This window comes from Spermophilus citellus (assembly GCF_964194105.1).
Source record: "Spermophilus citellus genome assembly, chromosome: X".
Lineage (NCBI taxonomy): Eukaryota > Metazoa > Chordata > Mammalia > Rodentia > Sciuridae > Spermophilus > Spermophilus citellus.
Genome location: NC_138190.1, coordinates 126,222,254 through 126,246,104, shown reverse-complemented (window position 1 = coordinate 126,246,104; position 23,851 = coordinate 126,222,254). Strand labels below are relative to the sequence as shown.

The following is a 23,851-nucleotide window of genomic DNA, read 5'->3' as shown; positions in this document are numbered from 1 at the left end:
CATACTCCTGTCCCCTGCCCTGTTCCCCTGGTGGCCACACACCTTTGACTCTTCTGAGACGTTTGCCATGTGCTTGGTCTTGCACTTTCGTTTTCCTGATGGCTTTTCTGAATTGTCAAGGCAGGCTGGCTCCTCCAGGTTATTTGGGAGGAAACCATTTGGTGAATCTGAGATCCCCTGGGCTTTGCTGGGCAAGAGAAGGTTCCTGTTCCTGAGACGATGCTCCGAATTTTGGGAGGGAGTCTTCTGCTTACGATTCTTTGAATCTGGGCAAGAAACAGGAAAGAATAGATATCAGAGAAATGCAACACTAAAAAGCAACGCCATCCTCTAAGATGAATCAGAGGACTTTGGGGATTCGAATCACTGTGCAAAGTTGTGTAACTATTAGTTCTTGGTATATTATGCAGTGCTGACTATTCCACTCAGTGCTTCTCAAATGGACAGTATAGTTCAACACCAAAGTCCCTCCTCCACAAGCAAGAGACAGATCCCAGCCCTGCCAGCAGGGTGGCAGCTCATCTGGCTATTCCCAAGATGAGGGTGATTTTAAAGAATTTTCCCTAGCCCAGAACAAATCAGAATTTCTTTTCAACTTTCTCTCTGTCCTCTTTGTCTTGATCTCCAATATAAAAACAAATCTATTCAGGTGTGTTGGCAAACACCTGTGATCCCAGCTACTTGGGAGGCTAAGGCAGGAGGATCACAAGTTTGAGGCCAGCGTTGGCAAATTAAGAAGATCCTGTCTCAAAGAATAAAAAGGACTGGGAAAGCTGGGTGCAGTGGCACATGCCTGTAATCCCAGCTGCTGGGGAGGCTGAGGCAGGAGGATCACAAGTTCAAAGCCAGGCTCTGAAACTTAGCAAGGCCCTAAGCAATTTAGTGAGACCCTGTCTCAAATTAAAATGTTAAAAAGGGCTGGGAATCTAGTTGAGTGCCCCTGCATTCAATCCCTGGTACCAAAAAAAGAGGCGGGGGCTGGGGATGTACCTCAGTGGTAGAGCACCCCTGGGTTCAATACCCAGTACTGCAAAAATACAAATTTAGTGGCTCCACTGAAGTATCAGTATAGTAAGGTGGGGGCTACACATAGAAGGCTGCCTTTATGGTCTATCCAGCTAACTGTCTTGTTTGTCACTCTCTGAGGACACAAAGATTAAAGCAACAGAAACTCCCCAGGACTAGAAGGCGTCATGGGCCTACTTAGCTGGTGGGCAATGGAAGAAAACTGCCACCTTCCTTGGTTGGAAATCAAGTCACTGGTGTCACTGAAACACACGAGGCCATATCTCTATTTCTAACCACGGCCCACTGAACAAAGTACATTCTAATTTCAAAAAGGCCTGCTGGGAACTCCATTAGCAAGAGCCTCAACCTTAGGGTTTGCCCTAAACTCCATGTGTAGGGGCGAGAGATCGTATTTGCTCTCATCTCTTAACATCAGTGTTGTTAACATCTGTTAACATCTGTGACTGGACAGAACCAATCCAGAAGCTCTGTGAGCCTGTTTCCATACCTATAAATGGGGAGAATATAATCCACATCCCAGTAGTGGTAGGAGAATTAAGTGAGATCATACATGCAAACTCCTTTACAAAGTGTTATAAAAAGTAAGGCACGATTACTATCTTATTTAAATGCAAACTCCTTAGTAGGGCCATGCCTGTGTGTTCTTTATCTCCCCCATGGGACTGAACACAAGTATTGGTTTTTTGCCTAGCACATGGCAAATGATCAATATGTCTTTGAAGGGAATTAACTATAACCTCAGTTTCTCTACATCCTGAAATGAAGGCATTGAGATCCAAGTCCAGCCACGTGGACTCTCATGTGTGACATTGCCATGGGCAAACCCAGATATGAGAGTCATGGTTCCAATATGGCAAACTGTCTGTAACTTATGTACAACTCCTAAAGCCACCTCTTTTCCCCAACTAGCCCTAGCCCACTGTCCAAGAATTTCTATGCTGGATGGTCTCTAATGGCACTTCCAGCCAGAACATCTAGACCAGGGCTTTTGATGCAACACGTTTGGACTGAGGCAAAAGAGGAAGGAACAGAATGGTGCCTTGTGAGGACCTCAGGAAGCATGAAGAGCCATATTAGAGCATTTAATGCCACAAAAAAAGAAGCAGCCCCCTCCCCATTTACCCAGGGCATGGAAGGCTCTGGAGTTTATTCAATTGCAGAGGAACAAGGGCTTTATAAGAGTACATAAAGGAACAGAGTAGAGGTAACAGGTGTGTGAGGAGAATGACTCTTCCTACCCTCTCCACAGGTAAAGAAGGGAGACAGCCAAGCCCAGGATAAAAGGAAAGGTCACAAGGCTCAGAAAGGAGGAGGGTGACCTGCTTGTCTGACATTGATCTGAAAGACAGGTAATAGTAGGAGGGACTAGAATTTCCTGAGGAGAGACATGTATGTCAGACAATTCTTGCATGAAAATGCCATCATTAAATCTGGAGGCAGTTAACCAGACCATATGCCAAAGCCAGCTGCCTCAACACAAAACACTTAGATACATCCATGGAGGGATAATGACCTATTTTCCACAACTGGAGCTGCCCCCAAATCAAGCAGGATGCCCTGATCACTGGTATTCTCCCATGTTACTTCTTGTTCAATGCTACAGAGAGCTCTCTCTGCACTGGGTAGTAAACTGGACCAGGCAACCTTGAAGGTTGTTCTAGTTCCAAGAGCTGACAGCTCCATAGGAAGCTTCCAAGCTAGGAAACCACCCCTCATTAGAGAAGATCAGGTGCAACAAAGCTCCTCTTCATCCTAACATAATTGGCGCAGGCCAATGATTTGACAACTCATTCATGACCAATCCATTATGGTTCTGGAAAAAGAAAGGGAAAATTGCCCCCACTCACTCATACAGTTGAAAATTAGCTCAATTACTCTCTTGAGCACAAGGATAGGTATCATATATATGTCCACTTAAATAGAGTCAGAAATGAGGCTAAGCTTTCTTTGCATTATTGCAAACCCAGAATCTACTACCCACTTGATATGAGGTCATTCCATTTTTAGCTAATAAGGGAGCTGCAGGTGTTTACCAGCAGCTCAGAATGAATACATCATAGGAGACAATCAATTGTTGTTTCAAGGGTAGAGGTCAGAGAATATAAGGGGGAGACAGAAATGTTTTAATCAAACACAGAGATCTACCTTTTTCTCAATTAAAAACCCACTACACGGCCAGGCATGCAGTGTGTGCTTGTAATCCCAGCTACTTCAGGATGTTGAGGCAGGAAGATTACAAGTTCAAGGCCAGTCTGAGAAATTTAGCAACATGTCTCAAAAAAAAAAAAAAAAGATTGGGGATGTGGCTCAGGCTCAGAGGTAAAGCACCCCTGGGTTCTATCCCCAGTCCAAAAAGAAAGAAAGAAAGAAAGAAAATCCACCACAGGAATGGGCTTGAATAGTATTTAGTGGAGCATTCTGATATTAGCTTCTTGTGCCAGTCTGTGCCTTCATGGTCATATTTTTTAGCATCTGGCATGGCCAAAAAAACACTTGTTTTTCTCTTTGGACTACCTACTTTTCCAACTAATGTCCAACAAAAAAAAGATGCCACCTTGGGTCACCTCAAATCTTCACTTCTGAATAATCTTTGTGGTTTTAACTGAGAAAGCAAAGTTATACCCATTTCTACTTGACGTTCTTCTGTTCCTCTGAGGGAACCACTGTACTTTTGTTTAGTTTAGGGGCTGGAGGTATCTCAGGAAAGATGGTCAATGCCCTCTTTTTTCTTGATCCCAAGATTCCAGGAGAGAAAACCTGTCTTCCTCAGACACCACTCCCCTAAGCCAACCAGAGGACTCACTGGTATGGTGTTGGCCCATGCCAAGGATGTCACAGTGGTCTGGCCCACAGGTTCAGCTAACTATGGGAAACCAGAGGGCTTAGGCCTTCATGTCCTCAGCTCACCTGTAGGTCAGTCAGAACTTATTCAATCTCAACCTCTTGGGGCTGGAGATGAGTGACCCTCTCTGGCAGCTGAGATCATAGCACCAGGTTTCTATAGGTACCAAGGCCTTGGGCTGGTGTAGAGCAGACAGAGGTGGGAACATGGCGATGCCCCAGGGTTCTCAGAAACCAACCTTGCTGCTGGGACAGTAGTCCCCCAGCCAGCCTTACCTGCTCTCCCTTTCCGCTGCTGCTCTTCTTCTTGCTCGGTCAGGTACTCCCCAGTCTGATATTTTCGGCTCTTCTGCCGTCTCCGTTTCTTCCTCTTCACCAGCCCCTCCTCCTCATCTTCTTCCTCCTCCTCATTGGTGTCCCACATTTGCCGGGCGGCCTCTGTCCTCCAGGGCATCTCTCGGGCTCGCCACAGGTGCCTGCGGCCCTGGCTCAGCAGAGTCTTGTCCTGAGCATGATGGCTGCGATACTGGGTGTCCCGCTGAGTCTTTCTCACCTTTCGACGCTTAGCTGGGGTGGGGGCCACCTCCTCCTCTTCTTCTGTGGGGAAGACTTCCTGGCTTCCCATGTCATTGTCTGCCATACCAGCAAAGGAGCTACAGATGCTTCCTGTGGATGGGATGTACAGAGGACAGTCAGGTATCTCTTCAGAGGACTAAGAATGATGTTGACAAGAGTGCCCTGCACTTGGAGTTTGAAGGTCTGGGTTCAAGTTCAGGTCTGCCATTTATTAGTTAAATACTTTGGGAAAGTTCCTTCTGGTTCCTCTATAAAAAGGGAATAATATTCTCTCTTTGCTGACCTCACAGGGCTGTTCTGGGGATCGAATGAAATCTTTCACTGGTGTTTTACAGAGCCCAGAGTATCATACAACTATCAAGTATTAAAAACACACAGCTTTATTCATCCACAGTGCTGTGTCACTTGAACCGACTTCACAAACTCTTGCTTCCTGCTTACAAGGTGCCAAGCATTGTGCAAAGAGCAAGAGAGAGCTACAGGCTCCAGCTGACTGGGAAACAGGGGCTGAGTGGAGGGTGAAGGAGGAGCCCCTGCTCACTCTGTGGCCCCACCTGTCTCACTGACAGAGCCACCCTGGACAAGCAGACCATCACAAAAAAGTCTCAGAAAAAAGCAAAGCAAGGAGTCCCTTTCCTGTAACAGGCCCTGGCTCAGTCAGGCCCAAATGTATTGCAGCAGGCTGTCTTCCCTTAAACTGACCCCACCTCCTACCAAGCTGCCAAGAGTTCAGGGGTGGAGCTGTCTCCCCGCCCCTCCCCCCACCCAGCTGCAGCTGTTCCTCACCGCTGGGCAGGCACTTCCCCCTCCATTCACAGCCACCCCAGGATGGATGGCACCTTTCTGCTCCTTTTGGGCCACCTTGCCAAGAGGCCATTTTCTCTACTCACTCTTTCCTGTACCTCTGCTAACAACAAAAGTACAATCTTAAATTGGCTTGGTTTCACACTACAGGAGATCTGACACCTTCCTGGGAAGCCGCTGTGAGACACTACCATCTTTCTCCCAAGGCCCAGCTGTTAACTTGACAATCCCAGGACCCCAGTGAGGTCAGTAGCAGAAAGAAATGGTTCTAGGGGAACAGAGCTGCCCTTGACCCAAGTTTCAAGTGGGTCAGACCACTTAAAGTAACAGCTCTCCAGTAAACCTTCCATTATATGGACCAGGCAGGGAACGAAGTGTTCTGGTTAATCTAATATTCTGGTTAATACAGCATCACCACAGAGATCACACAGGGATCACCAATTTTCAAAGAATCAAATACACTACAATGTGTTTAACATGAAAATGGGACTGGCAGTAATGTAATCGCTCTCTGATGATTCAGAGGATACTTCAGGATTTTGTGAGACCTCCAGGCCATCATTATGAGCCCCAATTACCACCGTGCTCGCCATGTGCTGAGGTGCTGTTTAATAGAATGTCAGATCATTGAGTTTACAGTGTGCCCTGCTTTCCCATTCCATCCAATTTGCATGGAAATCTGGGTGAAGCAGGGCAACCATCTCTAGTCCTGTGTACCAACATGGAGCAGGCAAAAGAGAACACAGGCTGGAAAGGACTCTTTTTTTTTTTTAGGCCCTGGGGATTGACCAACATAAATTCAGGATGTCAAAAGTGAATCTGAAGGCCTTGACAACTCAATGGCCTTTTCAATTCTGATGATGCCTGTCACATCAGCCAATAAGACCCAGGTCCAAAGGTTATGTCTGTACCTGAGATGGGCCCCAATAATCATGAGATGCCAAAGCTGAGTAAACTAGCTTTTCTGAGTGGCACAGGCCTTTCCTCTTATCAGCTCCCAATAATAGATGTCATCACTGCTCTGAAAACCTAAGCAAATAGTCCTAAAACCATGGGCAACACTCCTAGACCCCACCCAGGGCTCTCTTGTATCTGCATTTTAGCCCAGTGAAGCAAATTCCCAACTTTCCACCTGGGTCAATGGCAAAAATCACTCAACCACATGTCTACCTCTCTGTTCATAGAAGATGCCAAGACGGACCACAACCTTGGTCTCACTCACCAGACTGACTGCGTGTTCGTGTGCTCAGAACCACTGGGATGAAGTCACGGAAACTGCTCTTTGCTTTCTTTTCCAAGGAACCTAGAATTATGTGTGGTTTGGGGACAGAAGGCAGAAACATCACAGTCAGAATCTAAAAACTAAAAAACCCACTCAAGAGGCTCAGGTGGGAAAATCAAGGTGGGGGTTCTTACTGACCTTATGATTATCCAGGGCTATCCCCACTAGCTCCCCTTATACTGTCATCACATACCTATCTCTTTTAGGGAAGGAGCTTTTCCCAGTAGTTTTTGAAAACTGGGAGTTGTGTCATTTTTGCTGACACCAAAAAAGGCAATGCACACAATCGATTCAGTTCAATAGCACACCAGAAGGTAGAAGACCCAGCTGTCCCTATGACTTGAAGGCTCTGTACCTCCACTGAGTTATAACTGAGCTGGAAGAAGTCCCAGAGAAGGGCAACCTCCATGAACCTTAAAGTACTGAGTGAGGTGGGAAGACAAGAGCAGGGGGTGGTCAAAAGAAGAAAACTGTTATATAAGAGCAATCTAGAAGAGGCAGGTCATGTCAGATGAGCAAGGCCATGAACAGGGACTGCTGTGGTCAGACAAGCCTGGGAGTCTCTCCCTGATGAGGGCACCCAGGGACCATCTATGGCAGAACACACAGGTCTAGTACATACTCCCCCCACCCCAAACATCCTGTTTGCCCATAAATGATAATGAAGGTTTAGGATATCTCTAAACCCTTGTAGCTAGAGAGCTAGCGATTTCTTTATATTTTTAGAATGGGCGTTTTCCAGTATACTCAAAGGTAGAGAAAACAGCATGATGAACCTCCATTCTGCTGTCTAACGGGGGTTCTAATAATTTTGCCTAAATCTTCCTAAGCCTGTTTCTTCCTCAAGCCTAGACACACTGCAGGGAAATGGGCTGGCTACTCTGTTACAGGACTGCCATCTGTCTGTCTGCAAATCACTTCCTTGGCTTTTGGAGTATGCTGTTTTTTAATGTGAGGGGCAGAATACGCCCCTGCTACCTCCCCTCTCTTGTCCTTGACATCAGAGATAGCAACTATGTCTCCCTTCCATAGTGAAGAAGGCTCACTCTTCCAGTCTCTGGGTCCCTCTTCTCCTACCAACATGCCACAGGACACTCTCTGCAGCCCAACACAGAAAGCTGGGGCCACTGGGGCCTACCTTCCTCATGGCCATCAGCTCGTTTTCCTGGAGATTGGGACTCTGGCTTTGTTTGCTTCCGGTGCTTGTGCTTTCCCCTGACTCCATTGTGCTCTTTTCCTGAATCTGAAGCCCCCCTGGGGCTTTTCTTGGTGGGTTCCTGGGGGTCACTGGGAGGCTTCCGGCACTGTAGAGAGGTAGAAAGTCAGGTCTGAGATCAGTTTTGCTTAAGAAAGTTCTCCCAGGATTGAGCCAAGCACCCATTTCTGACACATGAACATGAGCTGCCCAGGGTGGGGCGGGCAGAGGAGAGGGACTCCAGGGAGCTACAGAGGCTCTCCTCGACTGAATCTAGTGCCCTTGCTGGTCCCCATAGGCATTCACACCCCATCACTTTAAAGAGATCTACAGAATCTGTGCTGACAAGCCACTGAACACATACCCAAAGTCATTTTAAAAGGTGCAAAGTCAGGCCCCATATTCTCTATACCCAACACCAATGGAGTGATGGGTATTAAACAAAGATGCCTCTTCTGCAAGTTGGGCAACTACATTGTTCAAATAACATTGTTGTGAATGGTATTGACACCAATGACTGAAAATAATTCTCAATAAGGGCCAAGTGAAGAACCTGTCTATTTTCATACGCAAATTAATATCAGAAAACAAATTCAACTAAAGCAAGAACATGGCACAGGAGAAATTCCCATCTTCCCATATTTTCAGAAACACAGTTTAGAGATCCCAGCCTGGTTAATAATGCCACTTTATACTCTGCAGCACTTTCAACTTTGCAAAAGGCTCTCATGTCTATTATTGGATTTTTTTCTTCCCAAGGACACTGACAGAAGAAGCTATCCCCAGTGAACAGATGAGGAAACTATAGCTCCAAGACTAGAGGTTAAATGACTTTTCCAGGGCAACACACAGCCCAATGTATACTCACTCAGGGGCTGCCATGTAGCAGGCCACCTTGTGAGTTGGCTAAGTTGTGCTTGCAGTGAAAAAGATGAGGAGCTGGGACTAAGACCCATTGGGACTGACACCCAGAGCTTCTGGCCCGACTCTGGGCTCCCACATCAACTTTCTTTTTTTTTTTTAACATTTATTTTTCGATTGTAGTTGCACACAATACCTTTATTTTATTTATCTTTATGTGGTGCTGAGGATCGAACCCAGGGCCTTGCATGTGCTAGGCGAGCGCTCTACCACTGAGCCACAATCCCAGCCCCCCCACATCAACTTTCAATGCTCTCCTTCCCTACTCACATCCTCAGCTGCCTTTGTTCAGCCCCAACTCCCACCTACTAATGGGACATTGCACGTGTACCATGGCTGTCCTTACATGCTGCAGTTTCACTCTTAGCCTAATAGTCAGATTCTTATAAACTGAGGTTTCTATGTGCCACTAAACAAGAAATAGGGCACCAGGCACACTGGCACATACTTGTAATCCTAGTTACTCAGGAGGTTAGATCAGAAGGGTCACAAGTTCAAGGCCAGCATCGGCAACTTAGCAAGACCCTGTCTCAACATAAAAAAATAAAAAGGATTGGGGATGTCGCTCAGTGGTAAGACACCTCAGGATTCAATCCCTAGTACTCTCCAAAATAAAGAAGAAAAGAAAACAAAGAAAGAAAATAGGGCAAGTAGGGAGTACAGAATAAGCAAATCATTAGAACAATGAAAGGAGGTTTTAGGAGGAAAAGAAGAGTTAAGGCTGCTTGTTTTCACCCTAAACAGATCTGTCTCACCTTCTAGAAGGTTATCACCATCTAGCTCTAGTTAAGGAGACAGCAGATATCTTACTGAGAAAGTATTTGGGGGGTGTCTCAATTCTTCAGGCACAGGAAGCCCCCAGGATCCATCAGATTCCAAGGATTCCCCCATCCCATGAACTTGTCCTCCTTCTTAAAATTCAGAGGAGGGCTGAGCTTGAAATTCAAGTTCAGTTTTTCTCTTTGCTTGCTGCCAGTTCCTACAAACCCAAGTGTTAGGAGAAGGAAGAACTGGGAAGGAAAGACAAAGATGGGGAACAGCTGCTTCAAATCTGACCTTCAGGTATGGCCACGGGAAAAACTATTTTAAGTCGGGGAATAAAGTTAAACGCACATAAATTTGAACATGTCCTATTTATTTCTGCATATCATTTTTAGCTGGCTCTTTCAAGTACAGATCATTAACTTTTACTTCCTAAGATAGACTAAAACAAGTAAAACAGAACATCTACAAAGGATTTCTGTGTGTATCTTGTGCAAGGGCATCCATGAAAGTAAAAATATATTGTGCACTCCAACTCAGGCAAATAGTCAGGAGGACAGCAAGATCACATAAGATGAATTTTCTGGTTAACAGAGTTTTGAAATATTTTCCAAAGAATTTTCCAATGAATGAGAAGACAGTAAAATACACCCAGTATCAAATGAAGCACAACTTTCTTTGCTGATGATCTGGAAGGCCGCTGAGGATTTGAGAGATGTTGGGCAGGTGATATAGGCATAGGAGACTATTCTGCCTCTGGGTCATGCCCTGAAAGGAACTGTTTTGAATTAACACCTGATCTTAGTTTGCTTATCAATGGCTTTTTTCTCAGGAAAATGAAACAAAAGAAAGAAAAAAGTTGCTCTCCTGAAAAATACATTTACTAAATGGTCACAGACAGTTGGAAAGGGCTGCTTTCTGGCCACCCTGCAATGCTGTCACTTTGTTCTCTGCCCTCAGCATTTGTCAGTGGGCCCACTGAACTGCCTGTTCATCTCATATAAGAAGGGGTGGTTTGGGGCTGGGGTTGTGGCTCAGCGGCAGAGGGCTTGCCTCACACGTGCGAGACCCTGGGTTCGATCCTCAGCATCACATACAAAAATAAATAAGTGAAATAAAGGTGATGTGGGCTGGGGATGTGGCTCAAGCGGTAGCGCGCCCATCTGGCATGCGTGCAGCCTGGGTTCGATCCTCAGCACCACATACAAACAAAGATGTTGTGTCTGCTGAAAACTAAGAAATAAAATATTAAAATTCTCTCTCTCTCTCTCTCTCTCTCACTCTCTCTCTCTCTCTCTCTCTCTCCTCACTCTCTCTTTAAAAAAAAAAAGAAATAAAGGTGTTGTGTCCAACTACAGCTAAAAAATAAATATTAAAAAAAAGAAGGGGTGGTAACTGCCTGTCATTGAGTCATGGGCAACACATAATATAAGAGCAGAGAATATGTCTATTTCATTTGTAATACTAAAAATAACAACAGCAGTTGCCAATACTAACTGAGCATTTACTATGTTACAGGTACTATTTTTTATTGCAGGACTGGGGATCAAACTCAGAGCCTCATATATGCTAGGCAAGTGGTCTACCACTGAGCTTCAACCCCAGCCCCCTGGGTACTATTTTAAGCACTTATGTAATCACCTCATTTAATCTTAACAGCTTCATTGAGATACATCATATAACTCACTTATTTAAGTGTATAATTAAATTGTTCTCAGTATAGTCATCACCACTTACACTTAGTTCTAGAACTTTTTCATCACCCTGAATGAATACCCCAATCCATTAATCAGTTACTCCCCAAATTCCACATCCTCCCCCAGTGCTAGGCAACCAAAAATCTACTTTCTATCTCTATGTATTTGTCTATTATGAATATTTCATATCATCATCTCATTGAATTTTCACAACAACCCTAATAATATTATTATCTTATTGCACAGATAAGGAAACTGAGGGTCAGATTTAACCAATATCACATAGCTAGGAAGAGGTGAGGCCAAAATTCAAATTCCAGCTCTGTGCCTAGCCTCAGAGGGTACACTCCTCACCAATCTATTATAGCATCCTCCTGAAGATGTATTCCCATTACTTGGGAAGGACTGCCATGATAATCATTCAACAAACACTTGTTAAACATTCAGTGAAATGGTTCCAAATAAAGTGAGTAGAATATAGTGTGGCATAGCTGAAGAACATGGACTCTAGTGTTAAAAAGACCAAAGTTTGAGTTCTAGTTCTGCCATTTAGTAGCTGTAGTAATTTACTTGTAAATTTAGTGAGCATTCCCCTCAGAGAGTTATTGGAAGGATTAAAATAGGTAATATATGTAGAAAACACTTGGTATATAGTAGGAGTTCAACAGGAACAACATTAATGACAATAAATTATTATTTTTGTTATTATCTCCAACAAGGGAAGATTTCAGTCAGCCTAATCAAGTGTTACACACTTTACTACATTAGGATTTGTTTCTACTTTGTCTCTGACATAGAGGAGGTGAGTGAGAGGTCACTGAGGAAAACCCACCCAATCTCTCTATTCCAGGGGTCCTTAACCTGGAGTATATGCATGGCCTTTGGGAGAGGGTGGGTCTACGAACACCCTGAAATTATTGGCAAAGTTCTGAGGTCACATTTCTGGCGACAAGGTCCATTGCTCTCATCAATTTCTCAAAGCAGTTTATGGTCTAAAATTGACTAAGAACTTGTGCCACAAATAAATTCATGGTGCCCTGGATAGAAATCTATCCCTTAGTGTACATCAACATCCAATTTGAAAGCTTATTAATACAACTTCAAATTGCTCCATATATTGAATGCAACCTGTCCTCAACTGTTTTAAGAATCTCCTTGGATCAACAGTAGCCTCTGGATGGCCTCAAGAGAACCCATGGACTTAAGTCAATTGTTCCTGGCCTATCTTTTTGCTTAGAACTCTGCCTCTACCCAGAGCCTATTATGAACCAAGACCCAGATGTCCATCTGCCTTGCTCACCAACTAACTTCTCAACATGTCAAAACCCAAAGCTGCCACCTCAAGCTTGAAAGGGATAGGAAACTAGTGGATTAGCCTGAAAGCCAAATGGGCTCTGACCCCACATGACTCCAAGCAAATCCTAAGCAGGCTCCCGGAGGGTGCAAAGAACAGCCCTGTAAAAGGCCCTTTCCCTCTCTGGGCCCCGAGTTCTCAAGGCCAGTAGCCAGTCTTCTTCTAAAAGCCTTGTCAGTAATTGATCTCCCTCATTAATACCTTCTTCTGCTTGCCAATCTCATCTGGGACAACTGCTTTCCTGGCCCCTGGGATATAATCATTCCTACCTCCTACAAAATACAAGCCCGCCCTGCCCCAGATAAAAACACCATATACAGAGAACATGACTTAGAAAGGGGACAGCAGGTCATTATTCCCTTTACAAAAGTGTTTCAATCACCACAGTTCACACAGCTACTCAAGAACACTGTGCCATGGGGGCAGGAATTCAGTGCAGTTGAGATGTGCAGAGTGAAGCAGACTGGCAGGGTCCTGGTCCACCCTTGTCCTGAGCCTGGCCACTGGCACTTACCTTGGATCCCAGGGAACTCCGGACTGTGGGCTTGGCTTGTGGCTGCTGCTGCTCCTCGCCTTCCTTCTCTTTGCCACACTTCATCTTCTTTGGTGGCAGAGATTCTGTCACTTCATCTGGCTGCCACTTGTTCTTGCAAGCAAAGACCCCAACACTTTCCCGTTTTACTCGAGCCTGCCCTGCCTTAGGCCGTGCTTCAGCCTGGCCCCTCTGGGGAGGTGCCGGAAGGCCATCGGCCCGGAAGCAGGTAGCTAAATTGAAGACCACATCACCATCCACCTTCTCCATTTTCACCCGCCCTAGATCCACCTGACTTCCGAGCTGCGGAAGCTCTGTGCTGGAGCCCCTCTTGCTGCCTGGTACCACATCCAAGATGAGTTCCTGGGGGTGGCCGTCATGAGGTAGCAAAGGCAGCTCGGGCATGTTGCGCAGGTTCTGGGGGGTGGCCAGAACCAGCTCATGGGACATGTAGGTGGCCAGCACTTGGTTCTTAGGCTTCGTGTCTCCTGCCAGCTTCAGACCACAAGCTGTCTGGGGGCCTTCCATCTTAGGAGTGCTATCAGAGCAGAGGTGGCTCTCTGATTCCTCAGGCCCCTGATTTACTCTAATGTCCCCACTACTAGACTGAACAGACAGTGCCAGGGTCCCTGTCTGAGGGCTGAGAGTCAGTAGGACAGGGTTGACTTGTTCTTCATAAGGCTTGGCAGCAATCCGGCAAGTTTTGTTTTTTGTTACAGTGTCCTGCTCTGAAGTAAAAGGACCCCCAGGCCGTGGCTGCCCCTCGGGAAGTCCATGCACAGTTTCACTGGAGCCAAGAGATGGCACTCCAGAAAACTCAGAAACAACGCTGGTGGGCCTGATGGGCACCCCCTGACTAGGGGTCAGCTGCCCTGCACTGGAAATGCCAATGGAAAGCAGAGATGCCTGGTGGTATGGTGACCAGCCAACAGGCAAGACCTGAGTGCTGGTGGGTTTCCCATTGACTGAACACCGTGGATAAATATTTGCCGGCCCTGTAGGTTTCCACAAAGAGAGCTCCTTGGTTTGGCACCCTGGCAGCACAGGGGCAATGCGGGCTGGGGTATAACGTGTTTTGACTGTGCTTGGCTGTCCCTCAGCACCAGACTGGCTGCCCTTCTTGCCACATGTGGCACCAGTGCTCTTGGGCTCTCCTTGATCAATAATGGAGATGGGCTCTTGCTTGGGGAGATGGCGGGGGTCTCGATTGAGGCCCAAGTTAGGGTCTTTGTTCAGCAGCAGGGATGCAGGCACTGGGTTGGCCACTCCCACGTAGGTGCCAGGAATGGTGCTGATCAGCGCAGTTGAGTTTTTCACCCAGGTGCTCGGGTCACCATTCCTCACAATCTCAGGAAAGATGACAAAGGGTGAGGAAGTGGAGCCCAAGCAGGAGGTGACATTGCTGCCAGCAGCCTGGGTTGTGCGCTGAGACCTAGACAGGACTGTGGAGAGGAGGGCCTTGCTGCTGGTGTGCACAGGGGTCAACACAGGCATGGGAGGTGTCTTGCGCTGGTTAGGCAATGGAAGCTTCTGACGGTTGGACTTGGAGGAGAGGTCGAGGGGCATCTCACTGCACTCGGGTGGAGAGGCCATCTCTCGCTCCAGCTGTGGAGGCGACTTGAGGGGAGAGAAGGTAACAGAAGTCCCTTCTGTTTGTTGCTCAGTGCCACCTGGCATCTTGGCAGGGTGTGGTGGGGCTGAGCTCCCACTGGGGGCTGGCAGCAAAGGCTGTGGAGTTGGAAGCACCTTGGCAGAAGCAGTGGCAAGGGAGGTATCTGCCAAAGGCCCAGGGGCCCCATCAGGCGCAGGCTGGGTGGTGGTACTGCCAGAAGGGGAAGTGCAGGGGAGCCTGTTCACCTCCAGAGAGACCAGCTTGGAATCTGAAGTCAAAGGCCGGGCCACAGAGAATGCATATGGGTAGGACCGAAGCTCTGGAGAGGCCAGCACACCTGGGAGACACCTGTCCTGCAGGTAGGATGGCAGGACAGGGAGTGTAAGAGTGGATGAGACCCCCAGGGTGGTTGGAAGTGTGGCCACACTGAGAGGTTGCCCACAACTTGGAGGTGGGATGTATACCAGTGGCTGGCTTGGGGTCAGCACTGTCCCTGGCTGAAAGGACAGGGGGACTTTTTGCATAGCTGGTGCCTGAGCTGCAGGAAAACACACTCGACTCAAACTGAAGGAGGCCGGGATGGGTGCCGAGGTGGGAATGGCAGTTGGTGTGGCAGCCGGCATGGGCGTGGGGGCTGGAGTAAAGATTGGGGCTGGGGTGGGTGCAGGCACCGGTGTAGGAGCAAAGGCAGGAATGAGAGTAGGGGTAGAAGGAGGGCCAGAGGATGGGGCTGGGGTGGGCATGGGCACAGAAGGAGGGGCAGGAGCTGCTGGAGGCGTGGATGCTGGCATGGGAGCCAGAACTGGAGTGGGGACAGGAGCAAGGACCAAGGTGGGAGCTGAAGGAGGCACAGGAGCCTGGATCAGAGCCAAGGGTGCTGCTGAAACTGGGACCGAGAGAGGAGTAGGAGCAGGAGCCGACAGGGGAACCGGGCCTGAGGGAGGAGCAGATGCTGGTACAGGCACCAAGACTGAGGCCGAGACAGAAAGAGGGTTTGAATCAGAAATGAGAGTGGGCACTGAGGGTGGCGCTGGAGCCAGAGCTGGAACTGGTGCTAGGGGAGGGGAAGGAGCGGAAACTGAAGTGGCAACTTGAACTGGTACTAGCCCAGAATGGGGTACCGGGGCTGGGACAGAGAGGGGAACCTGGAATGGATCTGGAACAGATGGGGGGACAGAGGCCGAACCAGGTGCAGGACAGATAGGTGCCGGCAGTGGACTGAAGTTAGTGGTAACCAGAGGCAGGGTCCCCTCCACAGGGACTCCAGTTCCCAGAGTTGCCAAAATGAAAGTGTTCTTGTCTCCAACACCATGCCGAGAGTCCAAGGCCTTCACCCCCGCTGGTGAACAGTCAACCTGTTTGCTCATTTGGGTGCTGAGGGGAGTCCAAGAGCAGTCGGCCCTGCTATTGCCAGCCTCTGTGCCGTCAGGAGTGGGCAGTTTAAGCCCGTCTCCGGGGCTGCTCAGTGGCACCAGGAGGCCCTCAGCCTCTGCCGCATTCCCAGCATAGTCCATTTTTGGCTGGGGATCATCAGGCTGGTCTTCTGACTTGTGTCCAAGTTTTTCTGTCGCACTGCCATCTGGGTCTGCCCCCCGGGCATTGCTGCCACTTCCAACTGCTGTGAGCTCCACCTGCAATGACAGAACAGCATGTCCATCTTAGCAAGCTCCCTATGGCTGGTGTAAGTGTCCTGAGGCCCCTGAGAAGCAACTTCTGGTCCTCTCTGCTACTCGACCAAATAGGTCTTGGCAGCAGCCAAGGGCAGCTGGCCAATCTCTGTCCCACCTATAGCAACTCCTGGGATATACCCTGTCCCTTTCTGCCCCCCCCCATTGGGACAGCAAGCTGGGCATATTGCCAGGAAGCTCAGTTCCACCCTTCTGTCAGGCAGCATGTGGCACAACGTAGCCTCTTACCTTGGAAAAACTGCTGCTGACACAAAACTCCTGAGACCCAAAGTGCTGGCAGTCACCTGTCGTGGACTCCTCATCAGAAAGAGGTGCTCTTCTAGCATGGGAGACAAAAATCAGAGAGGGACAAGAGGCTCAGTCTTAGAGCCACCACTTCTTACACAAAAGGCTCTGTGGCTGCCTGAGTTCTCACAAAACCTTCCTGTCTCACTTCCCATGGTGGCTTGAGGGAGACTGTAAGTAATGGGGTGGGGGCCAGGATGCAAAGTAGAGTCTCCACACTCAACTTTGCAAGTTCCTACAAAGGAGTCCAAACTGACTAGGCTCCCCTCTTTGGGCTGCTTATCCTATTTTCTAGGGCTCTTGCCAGGAGTGTGGAGTATCTCTAGCACCTTCACCTTTTCCTTAGAGCTTACAAGTCAAGGTGACCATCCAGGATATACAGGACATTGCCCAAAGGGGGAGAGGGATGTAAGTCACTGCAGGCCTCAAAAGGCATGCAAACTTTTTCTTTCAAATATGATCTTATTTCAAGACTACAAGAGAAGCTGGATGAAGATATCAAATGGGTAATCCTTTTCTAAAGCAAATCACCACCCCCATTGTGTTTGCAGGTCTAGTCTAAATCTGAATCATCACCTATTCACCTGATGGACCTGCCTAGAGCCAATACACGTTTATCAGCATGTGCAATGATACACTTTCAAGGCCACTAGATCACTGGGTGCTGAGAGGCACTTTAAGGACACTACTTCCTTTCCTCCAAGGGACATATTTCCCCACTTTCTAGGGTTCTGCCCAGCTCTAGCCAGTGCCCTCCACTTTTACCCTTATTCTACCCTTGGCCTACTGCCAGCCCCTGCCAGCCCTCAACTCTCTGTTCAGACTCTTAGCACCAACATAATTCTTTCCCATCCCAATGGGGGAGGCTCTCAAGGCCACAGATCCCAAATTCAGATTGGCAGACTCCAGGGGGAAGTGCTCAAGGCCAGAGAGCTGGTCCTGAAGGAGGAAAACGCAACTGTACCCCCATCTGCTCCTAAAGCTTTCTCCAATGTTCAGGTAAGAATCCTAGAAAATGGTACATCCCGATAGGGTCGGGGAAGGATCACACTGGAAAGGTAAAGTTGAAGAGAGGACAAACACCCAAAGTTTGGTATGTTAAGAATAGCAAGAACATACTAACCCTGCCCTAGGAGAGGACACCACTGGGGCAGAAGCCTGGATGGTCATGGCCAAGAGGGTGGTCTGGGTCAAAGAATAAAAGCCCCAACATAAATATTGCAGTGGGTTTCCTGGATGGACAAAGCATAGGACTGCTCTGCATGTACCTGGGGAAATAAACCACATTTTGGTTCACACTTCTTCTTTGGAGCTTCACCTGAGCTCCAAGAAAGCCCCTGTAGAAGTCAGCCACCACCTTATCAGATACCCTAGCCACAGGGCAGTCAGGGTGCCTGGAGACAACCCCAATGAGAAGGGGGATTGTTCTCCTAATAAATCCTCCCATCCACTGCAACAGGGGCTCCCAAATTGTACCTGGGGCAAGATAAGCAAAAAAGGCAAGGGGGAATCACTGCAGGCTTCTCCCCATCTTTTCAGGGCTTCAGAAAGGGCTAATCAAGGGGGAAAGGCTTGTCTCCTTTAAAAGTCAGCTAGGCTGGCAGAGGTAGGAGGGTCCCACTGCTGGAAATGACTGTTGGTAACAAACAGAAATGACTGTAAGGCAAGGGCTTTTGAGGCAGTCAGGGGAGTCTTGAGGAAGGGGAGGAAGGGAGGGCCTGAGGGAAAGGGAAAACATATTTTCATGGCAACTCCTGAGAGACCAGAAAAGCAAGACCTATAACCAGCCTTGGGCCAGGGGGAAGCATGTTCCAACTAGACTTGCCAGGGATGACTTGGGGGGAGGATGGTGGTGGTGGTGAGGGGAAACTAGCAGCAGCCCCCCCTTCACCAACCTCACATGGGAAGGCACCATTTATTTACATTCTTTCCCCTCCTGACCATACAAAAGGGAGCAAGCTACATGTTCATTCCCCTCTTGCTGGGCTCCCACCCCGCCTGAAATCATACTTGAAAGCAGAAACCCTGCTCTCACTAGCAAGCAGCCACCAGAGAACTGAAAAACCAGGACTAAAAAGCTGGATAATCAGGAATAGAAGCTGTGAAACTAGCAATGGCAGCAGAAGCAGCAGTCCAGCTACTCCAGCCAAACCCACCCCTGAGTGCTGGCCCCCAAGGCTCTGGGAAAATGTCGTGTGGCCACAGTTCTAATCCTCTTGAGGAGAAGGGAGTGCAGAGATGAGCAAACATTTGAATAGTTCCACTAAGAGAAGAACCTGGGACAGGAATGGTTTGTAGGGGAGGGGGGCCCTGGGATGAGCTGGGTTAACTGGGCCAGGTTAAGAGGATGCAGGTGAGTGGGAAGCAAGGGTCAAAGCAGCCTTTAGTCAGGACTGACAATCAATCCTGCTGTTTCTTCCCACCAGAGATGCTAGGCTGGTATGTTCAAGGCTTTGTTGAACTTAAAGCAGAAATGGCCATGACCTTTCAGGGCCATTTTCCTAATTATTAGGGTATAGCACCACTGTTAAACCAAATCTTTAACAATTTCTGTTGGGCCTGAACTACTCATAAGAAAAATGTACAACCCAGCAAGCACGTAGCTCATTACAACCCAGCCCCTGCAAACTTTCCCTGCCTCCAGTTCCACCACCCCTCGAAGAGCACCTTCATTCCATCCAGGGCCTTCTCCAAACACACCACCCTCTCTTACTGTCCCAGGGAAATATCAGCCCTCTCCTCCAACTCCTACTCATCCCTCTAGCCTGGGTTCAGATGGTACTGCCTTTCCTTATTCCCCAGGAAGTTTGTCACTCTTGCATCTAGACTCCCTTAGGATCTCTATGTCCCACTCTATAGCACTTGCCATCAACATACCATGACTATTGGTTTGCTCTCATTGTGTTTAATAGATGTTTGAATGAAGGAATGAAATAATGTTAGAAAGAAAGAAAGCGAACAGATTTAGCTGGAGGTTTGAGTAGAGTTGGCCACAGGGGGCTAGTAGAAAACCCATGCCCCTATTCTGAGGTTCTCAACTGCAGCTAGTGAAGCCACACAGGCTTCTACAACATAACTTTGAGAGTAAACTCTGAGGTGTGGTTTTATACCCCAAATTTCTAAGTTCTACTCATTGGCAAGGGTGGAGAAAGATGGTTTTTAAATAAGGTGAGAACACATTTTGGAAATCAGGTGTAGCACAGTCTAGATTGGTGAGAAAGCGACAATAAAGGGTGGATGAGATCAAAAGTGACAATATTTAAAAGGTCATCTTAACCAGACGGCATATTTGGTAATGCAGCATCCCAAGGAAGGTCCGTAAGAAGAGATAATCAAATTTTTAGTCCACTTTCTGCTCGTTTCTTGGTGGGGATATAGAGTGGACGGTGAATCAAGTTTCACTGTCTACTATCCTTTAGTGGCACTGGGGATAGAATCCAGGCATGCTCTGACACTGAATTATATCCCCAGACCCCGTTTTTAAATTTTGTTTTGAAAAGGGGTCTATGTTTCCCAGGCTGGCCTTAAACTTGTGTTCCTCCTGCCTCAGCTGCCAGAATCACTATGATTACAGGCATGCACCCCCACACCTGGCTCTACTGATTCTTTGAAGGCTCCTGTCCACATCTCTGCATCAAACTCACAACTACTTTAACAAGATCAACATAACTTGCCAGTGACTACTCACAGAAATAAACACCACCACCCTGTCTTGCCACAGATCATCTCCAGATTATCTAATAACATACCTCATATGCAAAGAAAAATACTTTTCTTCTGCTGCCTCCCAGGATAATTCTGTCTTATTTTCCTTGGTCTTGACTTTTGGATTCTAATTTAAGTTCCTTTTAAGTCCATCTCTAACTTATTCCTTGGTATGGAGAACATTAAGCTATCAGGCACTGATGACTTTAGAAAATAAAAAAAATGTCTATTCTCCTAACTTTAACCACAGGCAAGTTCACACTTTTCCAGTTAGTAACAGAAGAAAAAAGCAGATAAAAACACAGCGATGGTGGTGTAGCTCAGTTGGTAGAGTGCCTGCTTAGCATTCCAAGGCCCTTGGTTCCATCCCCAGCACCACAAAAAAAAAAAAAAAAAAAAAAAACAGATAAAAACAAAGACTTTTTTTTCTCTTTTTGGTATCAGGGATTAAACACAGGGGTGCTTAACCTCTGAGCCACATCCTCAGCCCTAGATATATTTTATTGAGAGACAGGGTCTCACTGAATTGCTTAGGGCCTCACTAAGTTGCTGGGGCTATCTTAGAATTCACAATCCTCCTGCCTCAGCCTCCTGAGCCACTGGAATTACAGGTGAGTTCTCCTGTTCTCAGAAACATTCTTTTTCCCCTCAAAATTACCAATATTCCCAGGATGGTCTTGAACACCAATACTTCTTAGATTCACCCAACGAATGCCAGATCTTGCATCCCAGGAAAAGTCTGTGTTCTAGGTAATTTCTCTGGTAGGTTTGAATTTAAATCATCAATGGGTTGAAAATGGCAGCAAAACATCACCAACTCTGGAGGAGCCAAGCCTTCTCAAAAAATGGGAGAGGCACTGCACCTACCACAGATAGCTTTTTGCCAAGGGTTAAGAAAGTCAATATAAAATCTAAAGGTCATTTTGGGTGCCCTTGGTATGGAGCATGATCAGGACATGCCAATCCTGGTCAACCAAATAGTGTCTGATGAGTAGAAAACTGAAAATATACAGGATAACTAACATTCAACTTTGTGTTAAAACTGTTGAGCATTCTCACTGGGCATGGTGGAACATGCCTATAATACCAGCAACTCTGGAACCTGAGGCAGGAGGATTGCAAGTTCAAGCAACTTAGTGAGGCCCTAAGCAACTTAGTGAGACCCTGCCTCAAAATGAAACATAAAAAATGCTCAGTGGTTAAATGCCCCTAGGTTCAATCCCTGGTACCAAAAAAAACCCGAAAACAAAATCCTGTTTGGTAGTCTCATCTCCCTTTGATATTTCATAGGGAACTTACTGCAAATCTTCGTTAGCCTCATGAGGCAGGAAAGCACTGACCACAAGAACACCCGCTATCAGTTCCTAGTACAAAACCACTCAATGAAATCACCTTTCATCCAGTCCTAGGTCAAGGACTGAAAATACCTTATACTTATCCTTGAGCACCAAACTTTGACATAGGAAATAAAAACTGCAATTACCTGGGCTTCCCCTTACTTCTACAATCGACAGTTCTTAATGAGTAGACAAACAGTAGCTGGCAAAAGTCATCTGCTGGCCTCCTCACCTTTATGTGAACAGGACAGCTTGGCAGAGCAGGTCATTCTCACAGCCCCAACCCCAACCCATCTCAGTAAAATTAGAAATAAGCAAGAGTCTCCTCCCCAGACCCTACAACATGCAGCTACCTCTCTGTGACCAGGTACTGTTCACTGGAAGCTGGCAGCAGCCACCTTGGAAGCCTCCTCACCTCTCCTCGTTGATGCCACACATGCGAATCCGGTCAGAACTAGTCCAGTTGTGCACGCCGCTGTAGAGCGGTGCTGTAGAGATCATGACAGCCACTCACCACCAGATAGGACCTGCTGTGGCCACTCCCCCTAGGGAAAAAGAATCCCAAAAAGTCAAACTCAGAACAAGAGCAGCTGCTTTACTTACCTTTTACACAGAAACGTTTAAGTAATTATAGCATCAAAACTTTAAAGCAGTCTTTCGCAAGCCAGCCTGCTATGAAAAATGAAGGTCCAGATAGACAAGAGCAAACCAGCTTTCCAGGAATCCATGTTTCAGGATGGAGATGATGACATTGTTAATCACCTAGAGTGATTTTTAAATTATCTTCAGAGACATACCTGCTTGAGTGTTCGAAGAAATTCAATCTATTGCAGACAAATGAGATGACAGTATATTTTCTGCATATACTTAGCCTAAGCAACTACAATTATTGAGTCATACCTATATATGAGCAGTGAACATATTGAAAGATGACTGGGGTCCAGGCTCAGTGGTGCACGCCTATAATCCCAGCAGCTGGGGAGGCTGAAACAGGAGGTTCACAAGTTCAAAGCCAGTCTCAGCATGTTAGCAAAGCACTTAGCAACTCAGCAAGACCCTGTGTCCAATAAAACATTTTAAAAAGGGCTGGGGATGTGCTCAGTGGTCAAGCACCCCTGGGTTCAACCTCTAGTACCATGACTGAGGGTCTTTTTCTTATCTTCTTTTTAAACCATGGATACTAAAGGATTTGAGGGATGCAGCCAATTTAAGCTTTCCAAAGAAACTACATGCTTTCTTTCTAAGCCCCTTTGAAAGTATTCTCTTCTGCCTCCAAGTTGAGCATGATACATCTATCTAATGTGGCAGAAGGCTCCCTCCAAATCAGGTATAATACTTCTTGTACTCTGACCATGAACAAGCAAATAAACACACCAACAAAGTTCCATCAAAAACCCGTTTCTCTCCTTGGCCCTTCCTATTAATCTGCCATCCCATGACCTACCACTCCTTTCACCAGCCAGTGTCCAGCTCTTGCTGTTGACAATCATGGCACAGTCAATTCACCTTCCAGAAAAAAAAGACGTATCAAGAAACAGAGCTCTATCCAATAAGCTTGTCTTGAAACCCTTCAACTTATTAGCTAAAACTCTTATTCACCAAAGTTCAACTGAACATAACCTTACAGTGATCAGAATTCTCTGCTGTTTTCCACTTTCCAAAGAAGTAAATTATAGTAAAGGGAAGTCACATCAGGGATTTGCTCCATTTATACTTTTTTGATAATTCACTTATTCACTCAACAATTAGCTACTGAGCTCCATGTGCCAGCACTGACATAGGTACTGGGGACTGAACAAATAACAAACAGACCAAAATCCCTGCCTGCAGAGTGCTTATTTTGTTTTGTTTTGTTTTGCTGATAGTGGGGATTTAACCCATGGGCCTTTATCAGTGAGCTACAAGGGAAGCAAGAAACGGTCTTGCTAAGTTACCCATGTGGCCTAGAACTTACAATCCTCCTGCCCCAAGCCTCCCAAGTCACTACAATTACAAGTGTATGCCACTGGGCCTGGCTTGGGGTGCTTACATTCTAGAGGGACTAGATGAACAATAAACATGTTATATCTTTCTGTCATAGCATGTTAGAAAGTCTACAACACAGGCTAAAGGGCATGGGGACAGTGTAGGATGTGTATGAGCAAATGGGGATTTGAAATAGGGTGATCAGGGTAGGCCTTGCTGAGGAAATATTTCAACAACCTGAAAGGGGTAAAGAAACAAGCAATGTA

General features: G+C 46.9%; 1 protein-coding gene across 11 annotated transcripts in view; it reads right to left on the bottom strand.

Moving 5' to 3' along the window:
• BCORL1 (BCL6 corepressor like 1) overlaps positions 1–23,851 on the bottom strand; it is a 69,096-nt gene that overhangs the window by 24,758 nt on the left and 20,487 nt on the right. For 8 of the 11 annotated variants that reach the window (XM_081276436.1, XM_081276432.1, XM_081276437.1 and 5 more), the window contains 7 exons: positions 22,036–22,165; positions 16,522–16,612; positions 12,976–16,236; positions 7,671–7,836; positions 6,473–6,553; positions 4,147–4,536; positions 43–266 (listed from right to left, as the gene is read on the bottom strand). In XM_081276436.1, the coding sequence (XP_081132562.1) occupies positions 43–266; positions 4,147–4,536; positions 6,473–6,553; positions 7,671–7,836; positions 12,976–16,236; positions 16,522–16,612; positions 22,036–22,121 (4,299 nt within the window). In that variant the 5' untranslated portion in view covers positions 22,122–22,165. Of the gene's footprint in view, positions 1–42; positions 267–4,146; positions 4,537–6,472; positions 6,554–7,670; positions 7,837–12,975; positions 16,237–16,521; positions 16,613–22,035; positions 22,166–22,417; positions 22,439–22,520; positions 22,605–23,851 lie in introns of those variants that run through there. The other 3 variants (XM_081276433.1, XM_081276440.1, XM_081276434.1) reach the window with 2 other exon arrangements.